This window comes from Pistacia vera, unplaced genomic scaffold (assembly GCF_008641045.1).
Source record: "Pistacia vera cultivar Batoury unplaced genomic scaffold, PisVer_v2 Contig167, whole genome shotgun sequence".
Taxonomy (NCBI): Eukaryota; Viridiplantae; Streptophyta; class Magnoliopsida; order Sapindales; family Anacardiaceae; genus Pistacia; species Pistacia vera.
In genome coordinates, this window is record NW_022195758.1 from 522,825 (window position 1) to 540,359 (window position 17,535).

The 17,535-nt window shown below is 42.2% G+C and overlaps 1 protein-coding gene across 1 annotated transcript; it reads left to right on the forward strand.

The window, feature by feature from the left end:
• The first annotated feature begins 5,255 nt into the window (after positions 1-5,255).
• Positions 5,256-7,294, forward strand: LOC116125517. Its single transcript, XM_031411225.1, has 4 exons — positions 5,256-5,663; positions 5,739-6,093; positions 6,148-6,393; positions 6,636-7,294. Exons 1-4 carry the CDS (start codon positions 5,256-5,258, stop codon positions 7,292-7,294), a joined length of 1,668 nt encoding a protein of 555 aa, XP_031267085.1.
• Positions 7,295-17,535: the final 10,241 nt, after the last annotated feature.

Sequence of the window (17,535 nt, forward strand, 5' to 3'; positions counted from 1 at the left end):
AAGCCTATAATTACACTAAACTCATATTCATATGCAATGGTTGTAAATCGAACTCACTAACATGTAGACATACCCTCTCAGGCTATGCCTTCCTATTCTTCCTTATTAACCTTCCGCAGCCAACAAATTGAAGATTAATAATTTCAAACTCATTAAGCACAAGAGTCCTATAATGATTTCATTAATTCTTGGATCTATCTCTAGCATCCAATACTATAACGGTGATTACCCAAGAGCCTAACATGATTCATTTCTCAATCTCACCATGTTCATCACATACAACATTAAATTTCAGAGTAACACACAACCACAACATACTCATATGAAAATAACACAATCAAACCCTTAACCATTTAGAATCCAAACTATCATCAAAACCCTAACCCAAAGGAGATTAGTTCATAATTAATTCAATAACACAAAAACGAAAATAGGAAATAGACATGTTCAACATAATGAAAATGAGAATAAAGATTAGAAATCTCCCCAAAAGATAAATCCTCTAGTTGGAAATCAAATCTTCTTCCTTTTACAACCCAAATTTGCTCAAAGTTCTCCAAAAAAAATGTAAAAGTGGCTAAACCTAAAACAAAACGAAGATCCTGGGCAAAAAGACTAAGTTTTTCTTTTATACTTCGTCTGAATAACCCAGCCCAAACACGCACAGCACGAAACTTTGCGTTTAACAAAACTGGAATAAGTGACTGTCGCCGCGACGAAGAATGAATCAGATAAGTTCGTCTCTGGCCTACTTCGCCGCGGCGAAGACATTTTCTTCGTCGGGGCAAAGCTTCTTCCTGAGTTCTGAAATTACAGAACTACGACTCCGCTTGTTTCTTCGTTTGATTCTTCGATTCTCGATGCTCTTCCATGGAAACAAGCTTCATCGTGCTTTATCCTGCTCCGGAACTCTCCTATCTTCTGAGATCCGCTAAATTATGAGTCAAAAATATCCAATTTTGTTCTTATTTGCTCAAAATGACCATTTTAACCTGAAATACGAAAAGTTACGAATTAAGGAACAATTCAGGTCAAAATGCACTAGAAAGTACCTGAAATCCGACAAAAATGTATAATGAAAAGTGTATAATTTACGGATTATCATTTGGCGATGGGTTTTTTTAAGGATCTTCTTGCTGCCCCTACTCAACCTCAGATCGCAAAGGCTTTTAGGTATTTTTCTGGGCACATTTCTCCTGATATGATTTCTCCCTTGACTGCCCCTATCACTGATGATGAGATTATGATTGCTTTATTCTCTATCCCAAATGATAAAGCCTCTGGTTTGGATGGATACACTTCTTTGTTTTTTAAGCGGGCATGGGATATTATTAGTTCAATTTCAGAGACGTAGTGAGACAATTTTTTGCTACTAATGAAATGCCAAGATGTGTTAATGCTACCAGGATTGCTTTGGTTCTTAAGGTGGGGGGCCCGAGTCGTATGACGAACTTTAGACCGATATCTTGTTGTAATGTACTTTACAAGTGCATTTATAAGGTGATAGTGAATCGATTTAAAGTAGTGCTTCCAGATGTTATTGGGAGTTCCTAGTCGGCTTTTGCCCTGGTCGAAGGATTCCTTATAATATTTTCCTGACTCAGGAGCTTTTGCGGAATTATCATCTTGGGGGTACTTCACCTCGATGTGCCCTTAAAGTTGATATTCGAAAAGCTTTTGATACTATGAGTTGGGTTTTCATCCTTTTGGGACTGCGTACTATGGGGTTTCCTGAGCGCATGGTGAGGTGGATCATGACATGTATCTCTACGCTGTATTTCTCTGTTGCCCTAAACGGACAGCTTCACGATTTTTTTAGGTCCTCCCGGGGTGTTAGGCAAGGGGACCCTTTTTCTCCTTACCTATTTGTGTTGGCTATAGAGGGGTTAGCTGGTATCTTTCGGAAAACCTCTCATAGCCTTGGTTTTCATTATCATTGGAGGCGTAGGCAGGCAGCTATTACTCATTTGTGTTCTGCAAATGATTTGATAGTATTTTGCGGATTATTATGCCAAGGTTTTTGGGTTGGTGACTAATGCAGAGAAGAGTCAGTTGTTTCTTTCTGGGGTTACAGATGAGGAGCAGATTGGGTTATAATCTATCATGGGTTTCCAGTTGGGCAAGTTACCGGTCAGATATCTAGGGGTTCCTTTGATCTCTACCCGGCTTCGATATTCTAATTGTAGGCCTCAGTTAGAGTGAATTTTGTCTCGGATTAGGCTATGGACATTGACATCTTTGACCTATGCAGGCCAACTACAGTTGATCAAGTCGGTGCTATTCTCCATACAGGTATATTGGTCATCCATGTTTCTTTTGCCAGCAGCTATAGTTAGACAGATTGAGAGTATTTTGGCATCATTTCTTTGGAGAGGTGCTTCTTTGTCCCCTTCTGGTGCCAAGGTTCCATGGTCTTCTATTTGCTATCCATTGAGAGAGGGTGGGCTGGGGATTAAGAGGATCCAAGATTGGAATAGAGCGGCTATTCTTAAACACGTGTGGAGACTACTTAATGATAGGTCTTCTGTATGGTCCTCTTGGGCCCCTTTTGTTCTCCTCCGTGGTCAGTCATCTTGGCATATTCGAGTTACATCTAGGGCTTCATGGGCCTGGAGGAAGATTTTACTTAGCAGGGTTTGATGTTGGGGTCGTATTGTGACTTGTATCGATGATGGTAGGGACACCATGTTATGGTGAGATTACTGGCTGCTGTAGGGACCTTTGTGTGACTTACTCCCTTTTAGAACTTTGACTTCCACTGGTTTTCCATAGGATGCTCGGGTTTCAGACATTATTCGAGATGGTTTGTGGGATTTTCCTTCGGGTAGTGCCGACCTTCAGCATATATGGGACTCCATTACAGTGCAGCCTTCAGCGAGTCTTCCTGACCATCTTGTGTGGAAGGGCCACCCGTCTGGGCGTTTCTCTATTGATTCAGCCTGGAATGTGTTACGAGACAAACGGGATGTGAACTCAATTCATCATCTCTTACGGTTTCCAAGGCATATTCCTTGTCACTCTTTCATTCTCTGGCTCGCTTCTCTTGGTCAGCTTCACACCATGGATCGGCTCAGCTCTCATGGTGTCATTATGTCCTCCCTATGTGTTTTGTGCAGTTTAGCTACAGAGACCTATGACCATTTGTTTTTCAGCTGTGGCTTCTCAAGTTATGCTTGGCGGGAGGTCACTACTAGGACACTCACTAAATGGCCTACTCTCTTTTGGCTCTCTCTACTCTAGTGGGCTAGCTTGCATCTTAGATGCAAAGGTGACTTCAAACACCTTCTTTCCCGGTTGGTCCTCTCAGTCACTGTTTATTTCCTATGGTTTGAACGAAATAATAGAGTGTTTCGTTAGCATGGTAGCTCTTGCAAAGATACTGTTTTAGCTATTTGTGATCTAGTCCAAGCCAGGATTTTGGGTTTAGCACCTAAGTATGAGATCTCGACCTAGCTCCGTGTGATATGGCATCTTCCTGTTTAGCTTTGCAAGAAGCCTGCGTGCTTTTTTATGCTGGTTTGTGGCTTTGCGATTTATGGCATTTCCTGTTTTGTTTTTGGGGAGCCTGCGTACTCTTTTTACGCCGTTTGTGGCTTTGTGGTTTTTCCTATGTGTTTTTTTTTTTTTACTAAGAATTATCAATCATCCTCTTGGGGTATGCCCCTCGCTTTTGTACATTTTTTGTCTCTTCTATAAAATACTTAACTTTTCCAAATTAAAAAAAAAAAAGTTTAGGGTTTAGGGTTTTAGGGTTTAGGGTTAGGGGTTTGGGGTTTAGGGTTTAGGGTTAGGGGTTTGGGGTTTGGGGTTTAGGGTTTAGGGGTTTAGGGTTTAGGGTTTAGGGGTTTAGGGTTTGGGGTTTAGGGTTTGGGGTTTGGGGTTTGGGGTTTAGGGTTTGGGGTTTGGGGTTTAGGGTTTGGGGTTTGGGGATTAGGGTTTAGGGTTTAGGGTTTAGGGGTTTCGGGTTTCGGGTTTAGGGTTTAGGGGTTTAGGATTTTAGGGTTAAGGGTTTAGGGTTTAGGTTTTAGGGTTTAGGGTTTAGGGTTTAGAGGGTTAGGGAGGTTTTGGGTTTTGGGGGTTTTGGGTTTTGGGTTTAGGGTTCAAGGTTCAAGGTTCAGGGTTTAGGGTTTACGGTTTAGGGGTTAGGGAGGGTATAGGGTTTAGGGAGGAAGGGAAAACTGGAATTTTCTTAAGTGGTTTTGCTCTCAACTCGTGGTTATCGCCGAAACTTTGCCATCTTCCTCCGGGCGCATCTGGCACTAGAATCTGGCGATCTAATCGTCGCTGGAAAGCTTGTTCAATGCGCTTTCTTGTCGTTTCATCACTGCCTCTTTTAGGGGTTTTGGTCGTCGGGATTTGGCCGTTGAAATTGACAGAGACTGTAAATCTGGAGTTTCTTTTATAGTGGGTTTTTCATTCGGGAATTGCAATGGAGTGCCAACACTGACTCTTCTGGGCAGGATCGACAATCCCCACATCTGTTTGCACCTATTTGACCTTTGGTTCCCGAAAAAACTCACTGTTTTTTCCTAGGAACGTGCTGTTTGGTTTGGGTTTTTTATGCCCATTTCATGGACCTGTTTTGGTGTGTTTTTGTTGTGATTTTCTACAGTTTTTTTTGTGGTTTCTTGCTGGGTTTTGATTTTGCAGATTCCTGGAAAACTTGGTTGTATTTGGTTGGGTTTTGGATGCGTTTATCGTGCACATAAAGTGTTCAATAAAAATCTGTAGGCCTTGCGCATGCGCGCGCGTGCCCCACAATGCCCAGCACTTAGGGCCCAGCCAGCCTAGCGCCTAGCGCCCAGCCTTCCCCTCTTTGGCCCTTCAGACCACCTTCCCCTTTCCAACACCAAAACCTCTTCACCCCTAGCATTTTTTCACAAATCCCTGCTGTTTTAAACTTTAAACTCACCAAAATCACACATTTTTTTTCCTGCCACCAAGTGTTTGACAAAATGTCCGAACCAAACTCCTCACTCCTAAATAACACCGTGTCGCCGCCAACCCAAGCCAAAACATTAAACACTGACTCCATCAGCTCCGAACAGCCACAAACTTTCGGGAATTCAAGGAAATCTTTATGGATTGGTGATTTGGAGCCATGGATGGATGACAAGTATTTGTTATCTGTTTTCTCAAATATGGCGATTCAAGGAGCCAAGGTTTTTCATCACAAAAACTCTTCCTTTGGTTTTCTTGAGTTTGAATATAATGATATTGCTGGTTTGTCATTGCAATCTTTTAATGGCTTAAAAATGCCGAAGTCTACGAAGCTTTTCAAGCTTAATTGGGCGTCTTCTGAGCCCCATGAAAAAAAGCCAGTCCCTAAGCCAGTTGTAGAGAAGAAAAGTATGGGTAAGAGCACCTCAGGAGTGTCCTCCTCTTGGGCGGATAAGGTTAGAGTGATAGAGGTCGGGTCCCATTTCACCCTTGAAACTGTGGACCTTGATATTAAGGATGACATCTTACTTATACCGGATGATGTTATTGATGACAATGATGTTGAATGGCTTCGCTATATTGTGGGTTATTTCCCGGGGTACTCTATGCCTTTTCATGTTGTTCGCTCAATTGCTTTCCGTGCATGCGAAGCAGCGGGGTTGGAAGATGTTATGTCCATAGGTACTGGTTTCTACATTTTTAGATTTAGGGATGAAGATGCGGTGTATTCAATCCTTGAGAGAGGGTCATGGATGTTTGGGGGAAACTCTATAATTTTGTAACAATGGCATGCTCAGTTTACTTTTGATAAAAGTCGCATCTCTAAGGTTCCAGTATGGGCTCATTTGCATGGTTTGCCTTATCCTTTGTGGTCCCACAAAGGAGTCTGCATGGTTTTTTCTATGTTGGGTGGACCATTGTCTAGTGATAAGACAACATCAGAGCGGACCCGTTTGGATTATGCTCGAGTATGTGTTGCGCTAGATGCAGCAAAGCCTCTAAGACGTCATTTTGAATTTCAATGCCGGTTATCTGCGGAACCCATTCAGATTACAGTGGAATATGAGTGGACCCTCAAGAGGTGCCCTAAGTGCTGTGTTTTTGGTCATGTTTGTCACCAACCAGAGGTACCTACTGTGGCTATAGCTCAAGGTAAGAATACGATAGTTACTAGTTTCTAGAAGGCACCAGGGAAAGCTGTTGCAGGGCAATCTAAGAACTGCGAGCCTTTGAGGCAGTCAGCCACTATTGATCCCATTAGGGAGAGAGAAAGGGATGTTTCAATGCCATCTGCAGTTTCAGTTTCAGTTTCGAGTACAGTTAGAGTTGGGGATGCTTCTTTGGCTCTGGTCCCGTATCAGCAGACTGTTCGTGCTAGCAGAGGTGAATTTTCTGGCTTTGAATCAGGGTCGGAATCTGATTCACCTTTTCCTATTGAGGATGAGCAGGACTGTATTATAGGATTCGCAAATTGCACAGAAAACACTCAGTCCTTTATGAGTTCTGGGAGTAGGCAATCTACTTCCTCCAACAGGTTTGCCTCACTTGTTCTGCATAGTGATGATCTCAGACACCAGATGCCACCTTATCTGGATCAGTTTCCTTGCCACCCCTGGCAAAGGGGATAGGTTGAGGAAAGCGGGGGTTTCGGCTCAAGTGATTTTAGCTTGTTTTTATCCCAATTCCAATGATAGGGAGTTGGAATATTAGAGGCCTTAATGGCTTCTCGAAACAACGCGCAATGTGGAATTGGATTTCTGACTCTTCTTTGGGTTTGATTGGTTTGTTGGAGACTAAGGTTAAGCAGTCTCATTTACAGTCGGTGGCTTCTTTAGTTTGTCCTTCGTGGCAGTTTTTGTCTAATGCGACATATTCTATTGCTTGCCGTGTTCTTGTATGTTGGGACTCTTCTCTTTACTCTGTAAATAGTCTTCATTGCTCTCTTCAGGAGATTACTTGCAGGGTTACTCATGTTTCTAAGGGGTTCTCATTTAGGATTACTTTTGTGTATGGTTCTAATGACCTTAGGAATCGTCGCAATCTGTGGGATTTCCTTAGGGATCAGTCGGCAGTGTTTGATTCAGAGGGGCTCCCGTGGCTTGTGTTTGGTGAGTTTAATACCATCTTGGGAGCCTTTGATAGAGTGGGTGGTGATCCTGCATTGTATGGTTATATGGATGATTTTCGCCAATGTATCCATGATGCTGAGTTGATTGGGGTTCCCTTTACTAGGCTTCGGTATACTTGGCATAATGGTCAACAGGGCGATGGGATTATTTTATGGAAGCTTGATTGGGTCTTTGCATCACTTTCTTGGTTCCTTGATCGACCGAACATAGTTTCAGAGTTTTGACCTCGGGATGCTTTAGATCATAACTCTATTGTTGTTCGGTTTGGTCCCCGCCATGGCAAGGTACCATCTGCTTTTAAATTTCTAAATTTTTGGGCTGATCATGCAAATTTTAGGGATATTGTTCAGGCAGTTTAGGATGAGCCTATTGTAGGCAATCCTATGTTCCGTCTTACGCAAAAATTGGGGTTAGTGAAACGGAAGCTCAAATCTTTACATATTAGGGTTTCCAGTCATATCTCCAGCAGGGTAATTGAGGCTTGGGCTTAGTGGGCAACAGCTCAAGGAAACTTGGATCGGGACCTCTTTTCTACTGAGTGTATCTCTGAGAAGAAGAACCTTGCCAACCAGTATGTCAGTCTTTGTCGAGATGAAAAGGCTTTCTTTAAGCAGCGGTCTCATGTTTAGTGGCTGAACTTAGGGGATCAAAATACTAAGTTCTTCCATAAGTCGTTGATCCATAGGCAGGTTCGAAACCGTATCCACAGTTTGACTGATGGGAATTGTACCCATGTTACTGACAGTCAGGGTTTAGGGCGTCTGGCGGTGGGTTTTTTTCAACATCTTCTTGCTGCCCCTAGTCAACCTCAGATTGCAGAGGCTTCCAGGTATTTTTTGGACGCATTTCTCCTGATATGATTTCTCCCTTGACTGCTCCTATCACTGATGATGAGATTATGATTGCTTTATTCTCTATCCTAGATGATAAAGCGTCGGGCCCGGATGGATTCACATCTTTGTTTTTTAAGCGGGCATGGGATATTATTAGAACAGATTTCAGAGATGCAGTGAGACATTTTTTTGCTACTAATGAAATGCCAAGATGTGTTAATGCCACCAAGATTGCTTTGGTTCCTAAGGTGGAGAGCCCGAGTCGTATGACGAACTTTAGACCGATATCTTGTTGTAATGTACTTTACAAGTGCATTTCTAAGGTGATTGTGAATCGGTTTAAAGTATTGCTTCCGGATATTATTGGGGTTTTCCAGTCAGCTTTTGTCCCGGGTCAAAGGATTTCTGATAATATTCTGCTGACTCAGGAGCTTTTGCGGAATTATCATCTTAGGGGTACTTCACCTCTATGTGCCTTTAAAGTTGATATTCAGAAAGCTTTTGATACTATGAGTTGGGATTTCATCCTTTTGGGATTACATACCGTGGGTTTTCCTAAGCGTATGGTGGGGTTGATTATGACATATATCTCTACACCGTATTTCTCTGTTGCCCTAAACGGAGAGCTTCACGATTTTTTTAGGTCCTCCCAGGATGTTCGGTAGGGGGACCCTTTTCTCCTTACCTTTTTGTGTTGGTTATGAAGGGGTTAACTAGTATTTTTCGAGAAACCTCTCACAGCCCTGGTTTTCATTATCATTGGAGAGGTAGGCGGGCAACTATTACTCATTTGTGTTTCGCGGATGCTTTGGTGGTGTTTTGTGGATAATTTGATGGCGTTTTGTAGAGCAGATGCTTCCTCTGTTAGCTTGATCAAATCGGCCTTGGATTATTTTGCTAAGGTTTCTGGATTAGTGACTAATGCAGAGAAGAGCCAATTGTTTCTTTTTAGAGTTACAGATGAGGAGCAGATTGGGTTACAGTCTATCATGGGTTTCCAGTTGGGCCAGTTACCTGTAAGATATCTAGGGGTTCCTCTAATCTCTACCCGCCTTGGACATTCTGATTATAGGCCTCTGTTAGAGCGAATTCTCTCTCCGATTAGGCTATGGACATTAGCATCTTTGACCTATGTAGGCCGACTACAGTTGATAAAGTCAGTACTTTTCTCCATACAGGTTTATTGGTCGTCCATGTTTCTTTTGCTAGCAGCTACAGTTAGATGGATTTATAGTATTTTGGCCTCGTTTCTTTGGAAGGGTACTTCTTTGTCCCCTTCTGCTGCCAAGGTTGCATGGTCTTCTATTTGCTATCTATTGACAGAGGGTGGCCTAGGGATTAAGAGGATCCAAGATTGGAATAGGGTGGCTATTCTTAAACATGTTTGGAGACTACTTACTGATAGATCTTCTATATGGTCTTCTTGGGCCCGTTCAGTTCTCCTCCGTGGTCGGTCCTTTTGGCATATCTGAGTTACTTCTGGGGCTTCATGGGCTTGGAGGAAGATTTTACTTAGCAGGGTTTGGTGTCGGGGTCTTATTGTGACTTGCATTGGAGATGGTAGGGACACCATGTTATGGCGAGATCATTGGCTTCCGCAAGGTCCTCTGTGTGACTTGTTCCCTTTTAGAACCTTGACTTCCACTGGTTTGCCATGGGATGCTCGGGTTTCAGACATTATTCGGGATGGTTTGTGGGACTTTCCTTTGAGCAGTGTAGACCTTCAACATATCTGGGGCTCTATTACAATGCAGCCTTCAGCGAGTCATCCTGACCATCTTGCATGGAAGGGCCATCCATCTGGACATTTCTCTATTGATTCAGCCTGCAACAGGATGTGAACTCGATTCATCATCTCTTGTGGTTTCTAGGGCATATTCCACGCCACTCTTTCATTCTCTGGCTCACTTCTCTTGGTCGGCTTCACACCATGGATCGGCTCAACTCTCATGGTGTCATTATGTCCTCCCTGTGTGTTTTGTGCAGATCAGCTACAGAGACCCATGACCATTTGTTTTTCAGCTGTGACTTTTCTAGTTATGTTTGGTGGGAGGTCACTACCAGGATGCTCTCTACATGGCCTACTCTCTCCTGGCTCCCTCTACTCTAGTGGGCTAGCTTGCATCTTCGATGAAAAGGTGACTTCAGCCACCTTCTTTCCCGGTTGGTCCTTTCAGCCACAGTTTATTTCCTATGGTTGGAACGGAATAATTGCGTGTTTCGTCAGCATTGTAGCTCTCGCAGAGATATTGTCTTAGCTATTTGTGATCTAGTTTGGGCCAAGATTTTGGGTCTAGCACCTAAGTACAAGATCTCGACTCAGCTCCATGCGATATGGCATCTTCCTGATTAGCTTTGTAAGCAGCCTGCATGCTCTTTGTGCCAGTTTGTGGCATTGTGTTTGTGGTGAGCCTGCGTGCTCTTTTATGCCGGTTTGTGGCTTTGTTTTTTATGGCATCTTCTTGCTTTGTGGGGAGCCTACGTGCTCTTTTTATGCTGTTCGTGACTTTGTGGGTTTTCCCATGTGTTTTTTTACTGAGAGTTATCAGTCATCCTCATGGGGTATGCCCCTCATATTTGTACATTTTTGCTCTCTTTTATAAATACTTACCTTATCCAAAAAAAAAAGTTTAGGGTTTAGGGTTTAAGGTTTAGGGATTAGGGGTTTGGGGTTTTGGGTTTAAGGGTTTAGGGTTTATGGGTTTAGGTGAGAGTTATCAGTCATCCTCTTTAGGTGACGATGCAGTCGGAGGGGCGTCGGCAAGCGAGGAGCAATAGCTACACTGTTTCCCCTGTTTTGTCTTTTAAAATGGCATTTTTGTAAATGACGTTCTTTGTGTACAAAAGACGTATGACTAATAATAAAAAAAAAAAAGGAAAAGTTTTGGGCCCATTTTCTATTGTTATTATGCATGCATTGTACTAGTTTACAGTAGTTGTTACAAAACCCCTCACTCCCAAATAACACTGTGCCGCCCCCAACCCAAGCCAAAACATTAAACACTGCTTCCACCAGTCCCAGCAGCCACAAACTTCTGTGAATTTGGGGAAATCTTTATGGATTGGTGATTTGGAGCCCCGTTTTCTCAAAGGTGGCGATTCAAGGAGCCAAGGTTTTTCATCATAGAAACTCTTCCTTTGTTTTTCTTGAGTTTGAATCTAATGATATTGCAGGTTTGACATTGCAATCTTTTCATGGCTTAAAAATGCCGAAGTCCACGAAGCTTTTCAAGCTTAATTGGGCATTTTTTGGGGCCCGTGACCAAAAGCCAGTCCCTAAGCCAGTTGTAGAGAAGAAAAGTATGGGTAAGAGCACCTTAGGAGTGTCCTCCTCTTTGGCGGATAAGGTTGGAGTGACAAAGGTCGGGTCCTATTTCACCCTTGAAGCTGTGGACCTTGATGTTAAGGATGGCATCTTACTTATACCGGATGATGTTATTGATGACAATGATGTTGATGGCTTTATTGCATTGTGGGTTATTTCCCGAGGAACTCTATGCCTTTTCATGCTGTCCGCTCAATTGCTATCCATGCATGGGAAGCTGCGGGGTTGGAAGATGTTATTGTTAGTGTATATTAGTGTATGCCCTAGAAACCATTTGTGTTGTCGATTTCAGAGCATTTTGTCCTGTATCTATATATCATAAATAATAGAAGAAAAAGTTCTTCAATTCATATATATAAATTGCTTCCTTTATTTAGTCATGCATTTAAAATAAAGTACATATATGAATTGCCCAGATGATTCATTTAATCGGTAAATGAATTATCGAAAAAGGTTCCCTATGGAAGCAATATAATTTGGGCAACTGTATTGCACAGTAGGCATATCGGATACTTCTGAAAGATATCATGAGTTGATATAAGTACGGATGACGATGATAGTCATGTCACTGGGCATTGGTATGGATTAGCAGTTGGTGAACTGTTTTTCAAACGTGACTGAATAACGACAAATCACTTGGAAAAGCATGTAGTCAATGATTTATCGTTTGGTCATATCAGTGCACGATGTAGTCCTTTGACCTGAGACATTGTAGCTGGATCTGATACGGATGTGTATGGTTCATATGGTGTATAAGTACGAGACTAATCATGTTTTGTATAATAAAGCCTATTTGGTTATGTGTTGTTCATATGCGGAAACGAACGATGGTCAAGAGGGGATCCATTGACTCGAAAATATAGGATCGGGAGTACCACTGACTCCATCCAGATTCAAGTTCCTAGATGAACGTCGATAAATGTCAGAAATCAGAATCTCTGGCCAGAGTCCATTATTAGTCATACAAAAGCAAGTTTGTGATGATGAGTTCCAGACATATTGATCGACGATTCGGTAGAAGATCGAGTTTAGGATTTTGACATTCCATGAATCCATGCTCGTTCAAGATATCTCAATGGAGGGACTTTACCTGCATGGTACGTATGATCTGAAATGGGTTCGATGAAGTATTTCTTCATCGTGGTTTAGGGACTATGGCACATTGCTAGATGTTTACCATAGTTGTTGGGCCTCTGGACAGGTTTTTGGATTCATCCAGAACTGGGTCATGGCTAATCCACGGTGGACCTACATGGTCACACCAATAGCCTTGAGAAGTTAGAGAAGGATGAGAGAGAGAAATGATTATCTGAAGAGGGCTAGCACCTTCGGAGTGTAATAACGGGATTTCTATAGTAATAGTTGCATAGAAAATTATTTGTGACATTTTAAGGGTTAAAAAGGTCAAGCAATAATTAATTATATTTAATTATTATATCTTAAAGTGTTAAGATTAATGAGATGAACAAAAATAACCTTTTAATAGTTAAAAGGTAAAAAGGGTAAATTTATGGGTTGTTAATGTAAACTAGTTTAGTTTACATGGGCCCTTGAATAATATTGATTATTCAAAGGGTAGCATATTAAATTCGTGGGGTCCCTTTATAAAATAAGATTTTATTGGGCTTGGAAGTGAAAAATAAATAATTGCAAAATAGCCCAAGTATATATAAGTGCAAAAGGTTGCATTTTTGTTCATTATTCACTTGTTCACTCAAACACAAACTAAAAGCTCTCTCTCCCTAGCCAAGGCCACTCTCTAATCCTCTCAAGGTGGTGTTAAAGTGTGGAGGTTTCATCCTTTTGAAGCTAATCTTCATCAATCCAAAGCAAAGGAGTAGGTATAATCTCTTTTAAGTGTCACGCCCGCTTGAGGTAGTTGTATTGTTTCCTCTTTCGCCCTAATCGAGTTGGTTTTTGTATATGTTTGTTGAATGTTATGTTGATTGTGTGCCTGAAATTGGTTGAAAATAGAAGAATTTGAGGTACCAAGCTTCGCCGGGGCGAAGAAGAATCTTCGCGCGGCGAAGATGGGTTGAACCAGGGTGAAACTCTCTGGACAGTTTCGCCGCGGCGACCAAATGTTCTTCGCCGCGGCGACGGGGAATTTAGTTGGTTGAGTTTAGACATTTTCTCCTAAGGACAATTTGACCCTTCTACCCCTAATAGCAGGAAAAGGGGGAGTGAATTGTAAGGATTTTACATGGAGAATTGTGATATGGGGGTGAGTTGTAATGACAAAGGATATGGATGGAATTCCCAAAAATGAACAAGGGCAAATGGAATGGTGTGTAATATTTCATTAAAAGGAATTAGAATCAAAGAAACCCCTCAGTTCTTTCTCAAACGTTGACTCTTCATTCTTCTCTCTCAATTTCTCTTTCTTTTGGTTCAAGGAATTTCAAGGGTTTTGGAGTGATTTGGGGTATAGAAAGCAACCCAAGGCTTCCTAAGGTAAGGTTTCTCCTTAAGTGTGTGATATGTAGATTTTAGTCATTTTGGTTTTGGGGGTTTTCATCTTTTGGTTAAGATTAGAGAGAATACAAGAAACAATGGAAGAGATTTGGTGAGTCTCTCCATAGCAAGTAAGTAAAACCCAAACCAAGTTGAGATTTATGAAATTCTTTAGGGTTTGATAGATTGATGTATGTATGTGATATACATGTAATAAGATGTATGAAGGATTAAATAGAAATTTCTATGCTTGTGAATGTTATTACTTTGCAAATATGAGAAATGGTGTTGTTGGTGGCAAGGTAGTTGAGATGGATTTGAAGGGGTGTTATGGAACCCTTTTGGAAGTGTTTATTTGACAGGTTATTAGACTTGTGTGAAGGGGTTTTTCCACATTTTGGATGGTTAGGAAAAGTTTTGAGTCATGGCTATGATAGAGTTTATAGTGCACATGAGTGTTTGATGAAATGCCTATAGATGGGTTGAGTGTGAGAATGAACTTAATTCTTGCGAACATTGCATGTTGGCATTTCACCAAGGCATAGTAGAGATGATCATCCATGTGCATTGTTAATGCATTGAAGAGTGACCTAAGAAAGAGTAGGAAATTGTGTTTAGATACCATGAGTAGAGAGCTTGTGGGTAAAATTACTCTAGGGTAGCGAGCTCTGAAAAATGCGTACAATAGAATGAGTTAGAAGAGTGGTATAGTTGGGATGATGCTTTGGATACACCCGACCGTTATGGGAATCGGATTGATGCTTTGTGAACATCATCGAATAGCCCTTAGAGATGGGTTGAGCTTTTGGGTCAACATCAATGGCTAGTAGAAGCGGGTTGTGATGCTTTGGTCATCCCCCGAGTATGATAGAGACGGGTAAATGCTTGGTGAGTTACCCAAAATTCAGGAGGACGGTGGTAGGTCTAGTGATCTACACCGATAGTTAGAAGGAAAGAGTTGGTGCTTTGTGATCCTCACTCGGTAGTCAAGCTAAGGGGTGGTACTGTGTGAATTCCACCGTAGCACATAGATGAATGAGATGGTGCGTGTGTGAACGCCATTCGCCGTACCTCGGTAAGATGAGGCCAGTGTTATAGAAACGAAATAGAAGCAGAAAAGAAACAGAATTAGAAAAAGGAAAGAATTAATAGAGTCACACACGGGGACAGAAGTTAGAGAGTTTTTACTGACGCATTATTTGTGCTCACCCACGTTATTTTCTTTGTGGGAGAGGTCTAGGTGTGATGCGGTTGGAGGGGGTCGGCGCGCGAGGGAGAATAGAAAAGTTCCCCTTCTATTTGTCTTTTAAAATGCACTTTGTAAACAGTAACCTTTGTGTATAAAAGACGTTGTGAATTGTAATGAAAGAAATATTGTGGGCCCAATTTTTCATTGTTAATTGCATGCATTTACTAGTTTTTCAGTAGGTGTCATCAAGCTTTGTATGAAAAAAGTTTTTTGAATCATCCTTTCATGCTTTCTTTCCATTCCACACTATTAATGCAGCATACTGCAGGTCTTTGTAGTATGTCCCACAGGTACTGGCTTCTACATTTTCAGATTTAGGGATGAGGATGCGGTGCATTCAATCCTTGAGAGAGGGCCGTGGATGTTTGGGGGTAAGTGTATTATTCTGCAACAATGGCATGCTCAGTTTACTTTTGATAAGAGCCGCATCTCTAGAGTTCCGGTATGGGCTCGTTTGCATGGTTTGCCTTATCCTTTGTGGTCCCACAAAGGACTCTGCATGGTTTCCTCTATGTTAGGTCGACCGTTGTCTAGTGATAAGACAACATCAGAGCGGACCCCTTTGGATTATGCTCGGGTATGTGTTGAGCTAGATGCAGCAAAGCCTCTGAGACGTCATTTTGAATTTTAGTGCCAGTTATCTGCAGAACCCATTCAGATTACAGTGGAATATGAGTGGACCCCCAAGAGGTGCCCTAAGTGCTGTGTTTTTGGTCATGTTTGTCACCAACCAGAGGTACCTACTGCGGCTATAGCTCAAGGTAAGAATAAGATAGTTACTAGTTTCTAGAAGGCACCAGGGAAAGCTGTTGCAATGCAATCTGAGCACTGCGAGCCTTTGAGGCAGCCAGCCACTATTGATCCCATTAGGGGGAGGGAGCGGGGGATGGAGAGGGATGTTTTAGTGCCATCTACAGTTTCAGTTCCGAGTACAATTAGAGTTGGGGATGCTTATTTGGCTTTGGTCCCGTATCAGTAGACTATTCGTGCTAGCAGACGTGAATTTTCTGGCTCTGAATCGAGGTCGAAACCTGATTCCCCTTTTCCTATTGAGGATGAGCAAGACCGTATTATGGGATTTACAAATTGCACAGAATACACTCAGTCCTTTATGAGTTCTGGGAGTAGGCAATCTACCTCTTGCAACAGGTTTGCCTTGCTTATTCTGCATAGTGACGATCTTCAGACACCAGATGCCACCTTATCTGGATCAGTTTCCTTGCCACCCTTAGCAAAGGGGATAGGTCAGGGAAAGCGGGGGCTTCGATTCAAGTGATTTCTTAGCTTGTTTCTATCCCAATTCCAATGATAGGGAGTTGGAATATTAGAGGCCTTAACAGCTTCTCAAAACAACATGCTATGCGGAATTGGATTTCTGACTCTTTTTTGGGTTTGATTGGTTTGTTGGAGACTAAGGTTGAGCAGTCTAATTTATAGTTGGTGGTCTCGTTGGTTTGTCCTTCATGGCAATTTTTGTCAAATGCGACAGATTCTATTGCTTGCCGTGTTCTGGTATGTTGGGACTCTTCTCTTTACTCTGTGCATAGTCTTCATTGCTCTCTTCAGGAGATTACTTGCAGGGTTACTCATGTTTCTGAGGGGTTCTCATTTGGGATTACTTTTGTGTATGGTTCTAATGACCTTGGGAATCGCCGTAATCTGTGAAATTTCCTGAGGGATCAGTCGGTAGTGTTTGGTTCAGAGGGGCCCCCGTGACTTGTGTTGGGTGATTTTAATGCCATCTTGGGAGCCTCTGATAGAGTGGGTGGTGATCCTGCGTGGTATGGTTATATGGATGATTTTGGCCAATGTATCCATAATGCTGAGTTGATTGGGGTTCCTTTTACTGGGCTTCGGTATACTTGGCATAACGGTCAACAAGGGGATAGGATTATTTTACGAAAGCTCGATTGGGTCTTTGCATCACTTTCTTGGCTCCTTGAGCGACCAAACATAGCTTCAGAGGTTCGACCTCGGGGTGTTTCAGATCATAGCCATATTGTTATCCGGTTTGGTCCCCGCCGTAGCAAGGTACCATCCCCTTTTAAATTTCTAAATTTTTGGGCTAATCATGCAAATTTTTGGGATATTGTTCAGGCAGTTTGGGATGTGCCTATTGTAGGCAATCCTATGTTCCGTCTTACGCAGAAATTGGGGTTAGTGAAACAGAAGCTCAAAGCTTTACATATTAGGGTTTCCAGTCATATGTCCAGCCGGGTAATTGAGGCTCGGGCTCAGTGGGCAACAACTCAAGGAAATTTGGATCAGGACCCGTTTTCTACTAAGTGTATCTCTGAGGAGAGGAACCTTGCCAACTAGTATTTCAGCTTTGTCGAGATGAGGAGGCTTTCTTTAAGCAGCGATCTCGTGCTTAGTGGTTGCACTTAGTGGATCAGAATACTAAGTTCTTTCATAAGTCGCTGATCCATAGGCAGGTTCGAAACCACATCCACGGTTTGACTGATGGGAATGGTACTCATATTACTAACAATTAGGGTTTAGGGCATTTGGCGGTAGGTTTTTTTCAGGATCTTCTTGTTGCCCCTAGTCAACCTCAGATTGCAGAGGCTTCCAGGTATTTTTTTTAGCCGCATTTCTCTTGAT